The 7,226-nt window shown below is 54.4% G+C and overlaps 1 protein-coding gene across 1 annotated transcript in view; it reads left to right on the top strand.

Moving 5' to 3' along the window:
- The window catches only part of PCDH12 (protocadherin 12), a 9,034-nt gene extending 2,112 nt beyond the window's left edge, over nt 1-6,922 (top strand). Inside the window, exons 3-7 of the mRNA XM_010186274.1 lie at nt 4-644; nt 723-830; nt 1,285-1,379; nt 2,902-3,053; nt 6,558-6,922. Of these exons, the coding sequence (XP_010184576.1) occupies nt 4-644; nt 723-830; nt 1,285-1,379; nt 2,902-3,053; nt 6,558-6,922 (1,361 nt within the window). The remainder of the gene's footprint in view (nt 1-3; nt 645-722; nt 831-1,284; nt 1,380-2,901; nt 3,054-6,557) is intronic.
- The last annotated feature ends 304 nt before the right edge of the window (nt 6,923-7,226 follow it).

The raw sequence follows: 7,226 nt of genomic DNA, 5'->3' as shown, positions 1-7,226 counted from the left end.
ACCGCAGAAGGCCCAGCAGCCGGGCCGGCAGCGAGCGGGAGCTGCTGGTCCGGGTGAGCGACGAGGGGGACACCCCCCTGCACACCCTGGCCCAGCTCCGCTTGGTTTTCCGGAATCATGGGGCGTTCTCCAAAATCTCAGCCCAGGATCCCAGGTGGCTAAACCCATCCGTGGTGGTTGTTATCTGCATGGCAGCTCTCCTGGGCGGATGCCTTCTCCTTTTGGCTTTAACCCTGTCCCTGCGTAAGAAGGAGAAGAAGGACGGCATGGCCTACAACTGCAGGGAGGCAGAGGATGCCCGCAGGCAGCAGCAGCTCAAGAAGCCGCACCGGCAGATCCAGAAGACGGACATCCACCTCATCCCGCTGCTCCGGGGCCGGCCCCGGGACGCTGAGCCCCCCCAGCCCTGCCAGGAGGATCTGCCTCCCCCTGTGCCGGTGGGGTCACCACAGGCTCCCCTCCATCTCACTCCTACTCTCTACAGGACCCTGAGAAATCAGAGGACCCAAAAAGACTTGGATGAGCAGCAGGGGACCTTCAACCTGCCCATCCTGCAGCGCCGGCCCTGTCAGCCCCATAGGCCAAAAAATTTGGTGAAAGAAACTGTGAGTCCCCCGGATGCACCACCGCACTGCAAGAGCTTGGTGAAGCCCCCGCAGGGTCCCCTGGGAGAGCTTCCCCTGCCACCCCACCAGCCTGTGGACACTGTGGGTCCTGAGCAGCCCCAGCCCCACCAGCACATCCTCAGGAGCCTGGTCCGGCTGTCGCTCGTGGCCCTGGCAGAGCAGAGCCCCACCGGGGAGCTCGCCATGGAGTCGCCCCCAGTGCAGGTAGGACCTGCCCCCAAATCCTTCCTTGCCCAGGTCTTGCACACCCCAAGGTGGTGGGAACGTGTGACCTGCTGGTCTTTGGTTGGTCTCTTCTACCATTCCTGGGCAGAGGCTCCCAGCAGCAGGGCTTAGGTGGCATGAACAGCCACCCAAACATGGGCAGGGCCTCCCCGCATCCCCCAGGATGCCTTGGGAGCTGAGGTGGAGAATGGGGTACAGGGAAGGGGACAACCCCCTGCTCATGTCCCCAAGGGAGTGTGGGGGCTGAGGTGGCACAGGGGCCAGGTGGGCTTCCCCGCTGCTTGTTTCCTCCCCTGTGTGGGGATGCTGAACCATCTGCGGGAGGAGGAAATGCTATAAAAAGGCTGGGGGGGGAGTTTGGGGGGGACGTCCTGGCAGGAAGCAGCTTGAGTGGCCACCGCCGGGGGCTCAACAGGCTTTTCCTGCCTTACAGCAAATCTCCCAGCTGCTCTCCCTGCTGCACCAGGGCCAGTTCCAGCCCAAAACAAACCACAGGGGAAACAAGTACACGGCCAAGAACGGCAGCAGGTAAGGCTGGCCCTCAGCCCTCCCCTTCCCCATGCTCCTGTGCCTCTGCTGCCTCTGCTCCAGCCCCACTGGCCCCAAGAGCCCCCAGAGACACACGAGGCAAAACTTCATCCCTGGTCCTTGCTAGGAGGACACCGATGTGTTCAAGTGCAATGGAAAGGTGCTCCCATGAGCACAGAAGGTCCCAGCTTTGGTGGCGGCAGCACGAGGATGAGTTTTCCTATGGCTCTGGGTCCTTTCCTGGAGATGCTGCTGCCTGTCGACATGAGTCTGAAGCTTCTGTCCCCAGGCCAGTGACAGAGATGCTGCTCACAGGGATGGGAAGGACTGAGATATCCCAGCTCTGTGCTGAAGATGTTTCCAAACTTTATGGCATTCCCATTAGCTTGCAGTGTTGACATCTCTGGGTGAAAGCTCCTGAGGATGCCAGGGCTTCATCACTGGCTGGCCATGTCCCCCCTGTCCCCACCTGCCCAGGCCATGGGCAGACACAACTTTGTCTCCCTTTCTCATCATCATCTCCATCTGCTGAGGATGGAGAGGGAGGGAGAGCTGCAGGGGCAGGGCTGGGCTCCGATGCTCCTCATCTGCTCCTGCACATGGGCACCTCCTCCGAATTCATGGGATGAGGGACCAGCTCCCCGCTTGCTCAGGATTTCCCTGCAGGACAAGAACCCTCTTGGGCAAGAAATGTGGAGCAGCCCCATGTGTAACCCAGCACCCAGATGAGGCCCAGTTTCCACAGGGCCCATGGCACTCCTGATCCCAGTGATTTTATTCATGCATTTTTTAAAAACACCAAACCCACAAAATTCATTAACTACTGAGGACTATGGTGAGACCACATCTGGAACATTGCATCCAGTTCTGGGCCCCTCAGTTCAAGAAGGACAGGGAACTGCTGGAGAGAGTCCAGCGTAGGGCTACAAAGATGATCAAGGGAGTGGAGCATCTCCCTTACGAGGAGCGGCTGAGGGAGCTGGGGCTCTTTAGTTTGCAGAAGAGGAGACTGAGGGGAGACCTCATTCATGTTTATAAATATTTAAAGGGTGAGTGTCACGAGGATGGAGCCAGGCTCTTCTCGGTGACAAACAATGATAGGACAAGAGGTAATGGGCACAAGCTGGAACACAGGAGGTTCCACTTCAATTGGAGAAGAAACTTCTTCTCAGTGAGGGTGACAGAGCACTGGACCAGGCTGCCCAGAGAGGTTGTGGAGCCTCCTTCTCTGCAGACATTCAAACCCCGCCTGGACGCCTTCCTGTGTAACCTCATCTGGGTGTTCCTGCTCCGGCAGGGGGATTGGACTGGATGAACTCTTGAGGTCCCTTCCAATCCCTAACGTGCTGGGATTCTGTGATTCTGTGACTAAAATGATTTTGCTTTTGTTTCTGTGGAGGATGCCCATACCCCACCTCTGGGTCATTTGATGGAGGATGAAGGAAGCACCCTCAAAGTAATCAGCAGGGCAGGGTGGCACTGAGGGTTGATGTGTGATTGGGGGGTTTTGTCCCCCTCGCAGGGCTGCGGGGCTGGACACCGACTGCCTGAGCACGAAGGACAGCGGGCACGGAGAGAGTGAGGCAGAGGACCGCGATTCGGAGAGCGGGTTCGAGCTGTCCATGCAGCAGCTGGTGGGAGAGGAGCTGGAGACGCTCCTGGAGCCGCAGGCAGGTGAGGTGGCCTCGCTACTGGGAGCTTAATGGGGCTGGTGTGGGGCTGTTAACACAACTAACACACTAACCCCATCCAGAAGGGGAATCTGGGTGGTCTGCAGCAAGCCAGGGGACATCTCATCTCGAGCTCAGAGAGTGGCAGATGCGTGGGACAGCGGGTACGGAGCTCGTGCTCCTCTGCAAGCTCAGGCGTCCTCTGTCAGCCAGCGTTCTTCAGCTGCCTCTTGCAGAGGTGCCAACGGATTTGCAAAATGCAGTTCCCCACCTTGCAAATGTCACGTCCGTGCTTGTCTGAATAGCAGGTACCCGGCTATCCGCCGAGCCCCGCAACAGCCACTTCTGTGAATCCGCCTGCACCACATCCACCTTCCTGCGCTTAAAAACCCCTGTCACAATTTCTACCTTCCCTTCCTCTGATACCGTATTCATTTGAAGCAGTAGTTAACGAACAGCAGTTAATAAACCAAGCAATTTCATATCTGAGTTCCTCTCGCACTCCAGGGTGAATACCATCTGGGCCTGACATTTTCTGCATGTTCCTTTTATTGATTTGTTCTAAAAAATCTCTTCTACTGGCATTTCAATTTGAAAGAGTCGGGCTGACTCACGTCCTGGAGCAGAAATTTCATCTGGGAGCCCCTGCGCTCCTCCACAGCGGGAGGAACTCATTGAGGTTTGCTGCTGTGGTCGGTTTAACTCCAGAGTTGGGCTTTGTCTGTACCCTTGCTTGGAGGGAGAACCACGCTGCTCCTCTCCGTTTGCCTTCCTGCCCTTTTATTTGAGTGAGGAGCAAATGAAGGAAAGGCTGGGTGAAAATAGAGCTAGAAACTTCCTCAGATTTAATGGTCCTGCAGCCAAGGGGGTGAGGATGCTGCCCAGCTCCATCCCATGGGTGCACTGACATGGACTGGTCCCAGTAAAGGGACTGGTGGACACACTCAGAGGATCTGTCTGGATCCTGTTCTGCCTGCACAGGTAGCATCCTAGAAAGTCCATGCCATGGCGAGGCATCTTCATGGAGTGCCACCTCTTGTGCACCTTGGATTTGATAGAAAAACCCCCAAACCCTTTTGCCAAATTGTCCCAGTGAACACCAGTGGTGTGTGCTGACAAAAGAGGCCGCCCTGCTTCAGCGGTGAAAAACAACCTTAACCATGAGTCCAGACCTTCCTGAAAAGGCAACGGAGCTGCTGGGCTCCTTCCTCCTCTCCCAAACACAAACAGAGACGTGGACTTGCATCCTGAGAGAGGGAGGAAGGAAGCTGTGCTTGTGCTCAGGGGTATCACAGCGGCTGCGGAAGCCGTCCGGGCTTTTGTGCTCTTCAAGGTGGGGGGTGAACTGCACAAGCCCATCCTCACCAGTGATGTGGGTGCCTGCACCATAAGCACTGAGCGCAGGATGAACTCTCAGCACCCTCTATTAACACCTCTTCCCCACCAGTGAAACAGAGCTCGCAGCAGTAAATGAAGGATAGAACTTTATTGATTATAAAAACAACCCCTGCCCCCGAAACACCATTAGAGTAAGGCAGTAAAGAGTGGTTGGTCAAATGAAGACCATCAGCCCCCTGAGTCTTGGCTCTCAGTGTGTGTGTGTGTGTGTGTGTGTGTGCTGCTCCACAGCTGAACCATCAAAACATTCAGGGAGCGCAGTGGCTTCTTGCAGGCTGAGGAGGAGAGAACCGTGGATGTTTTAGAGAATTTAAAAAAAGGGATTTTAGCATGGTCGGGGGATGTCTTAAGGAACAGTCACTGCGACTGAAGGGAAATACTGAGATCGCAGAAAGAAATCCTGGATGTTAAGCAACACAAAATGACTTTGGGGCTTTGGCTGAAACAAAATCCAAGTGATGCATCTGCCCTTCTCTCCTTCTGGGTTTGAATCCCAGCCCTCACCCAGGACACGGAGAAAAAGGCCTTTTTATTGACCCGAGGAAGGAGACTTGTCTCAGTCAGGGACTAGCCACTGTGCGGTGACCCCGTGTCCAGGCTGCGGCAGGGCATTGATTATCTTCTGGAAGCTGCATAAGTGCATGAGGACCCTCCCCTCACAGGTCACTTTATAAGCCAGAGCTGTGTCATTATTGCAATGTCACCGGCTCTTGCCCCTGACCAGGACTGTTGTGGTGTCCTGGTACCGGACACCCGTTATTTGGTTTGCTGCTCACCAACCCAGAGTGTTTCACAAACGCGGTGGCCGCTTCGAACCTCCCAGGGGGTCTGGGTTACGCTTTGGGAACGCAGCAACGCGGGGCTGGGGGGCAGCGCCTGTGCACCACAGCACGGAGTCTTGTTTATCAGCTGCAGAGCTCTCCCTTCAAAACAAGAAGCCCCGTTTCCTTCCCTGCCGTCTGATGAGGAAGCTATTCCAGGCTCACCCTGCTATGCGGTCCTTCCTTTCATTTCCAGTATATGTTTATTCATGGACAGTTATAATCACTTCAGTTATAATCACTTCTTCTTTTGCCAACACTATTTTAAGCATAAAGATTTCCTTTGTCGGCTCTTATCTCATCAAAATAACGACAGGTTGCAGTTAGATCCCCGGTGAGCGTTTGCTTCCTTCGGCTGAGCAGCCCCTGCCTCTCGGGGTCTCCATCACCTGAGCCTGGGCTCGCTCTGCTTTTGTCTCAGGAGTTTTCCCTGCGCTTTTGTCATTCCAGTTTCTCTTTCCTACGGATGGATAATCAGATTTGTATGTAATCCTCCTAATCAGGTCTCGCAGGACCCAGTAACAGCACCGCGGATGTGTCTTTACGCCAACAGGGAATACCTTGACCAACACACGTGTGACTTCATTTGCTCGTTTTGGGGCAGAATCACATTACTGGGACATTAACGAGCCCGCAGCCACCACCCACACCAGGTTCCCACTGCTCCTCAGCTGTTTCCAATTGACAAACAACTACTTTATAGCTCAATTTTTTGTTACTGGTCCTCAACCATCCAGCTGTGCGTTTTCTAATCCGGAATTTCATTCTACCTCTGTTGTTATTGTTTTCACAATAACCCATTTATTTTTGGTCTCAATATGCCTGCTTAGCAGCAACTTCCCACTCTGGAGTAACCCTCAAGGGAAGCCCACTAAAGACCTCTTTTTTTCTGTCCAATACTTTCCCCCTGGGAGCTTTCCGTTGTCATCTCCCCTTTAGCCAGTCCTAAACCCTCACTTTCTTTGGCTTTGGTAACAATTTAGTGAAGTGCCATTTGGGGCTGCAACAAATGAGAAAGCAAGGTGATTCTAATAGCCATTACATTCAAAACAAACAAAAAACACAGGAGTTTTAAACCAGTTCTAGATGGTTTTTTTTTTTAAGATGCTAGTTTGAATGATGCTGCTGGTGACTTATCCCTAGACCTGCTTACAGTCAGTTGTCTCACAGGTGATTTCAAGAAGTCTCCTGATTTCTGGATTATTTTTTCTTCTTTTTTTTAACTCTTTTCTCCCGTGGTCTCATCTGCTCCACATCTCACCACCAGTTCTTGTTCCCACTCCCTGCAGAGCTGGCCCTCAAGAGGCTGACGGCCGCCGACCCGGCGTGGGTGGCGCGGCTCTCCTTGCCGCTCACCAGCAGCTACAAGGACAACGTCTTCTCCCCCAGCTCCCTGCATTCACCACAGGACGAGGAAGCTGCGAGGCAGGAGAAACCAAGGACCTTCGAGACCTTCGGCAAAGGTGCTGGGGCTGACTCGAACGCTGCTGGGACGAGACTGGCCAGCACTTTCCTCTCAGAAATGAGCACCCTCTTCGAGATGATTTTGTCCCAGAAGGTCCAAGTCCACAACGAAACAGGCGCGGGGCTTCTGCGGCAGCTGTCGGCACGGGGGAAGAGCCTCGGGCTGGAAGACGGCGCTCCGGTCCTGTAGGCAGCTTGGCGGCTGTGATACAGAGAGAAGAGTCAGAGAGAGCTGCTTTCTGCATTGGGGGTGCACACGTGTGCTCTAACAGGGTCACTGTATCACCCACAGCCAGACTGACCACAGCTGGCTGCCTCACCCCATCACATTTCTCCATGACTGATTTCACCTTGTTTAGGTCCCTTCTACCTGCCTGTTTGTGCCTTCCCAGCTTTCTTCCACTGTCATCCTTCACTTTTTTCATCACACTCAAGTCACACAACAGCAGGAGGGTCCTTCCCTCTCAGAATAGGCCAATTTGGAGGGGGGTTCG

Source organism: Mesitornis unicolor, unplaced genomic scaffold (genome assembly GCF_000695765.1).
Source record: "Mesitornis unicolor isolate BGI_N332 unplaced genomic scaffold, ASM69576v1 scaffold4186, whole genome shotgun sequence".
In the NCBI taxonomy this organism is placed as follows: domain Eukaryota; kingdom Metazoa; phylum Chordata; class Aves; order Mesitornithiformes; family Mesitornithidae; genus Mesitornis; species Mesitornis unicolor.
The sequence above is the reverse complement of the archived record's forward strand: the minus strand, read 5'-3'. Positions and strand labels throughout refer to the sequence as shown.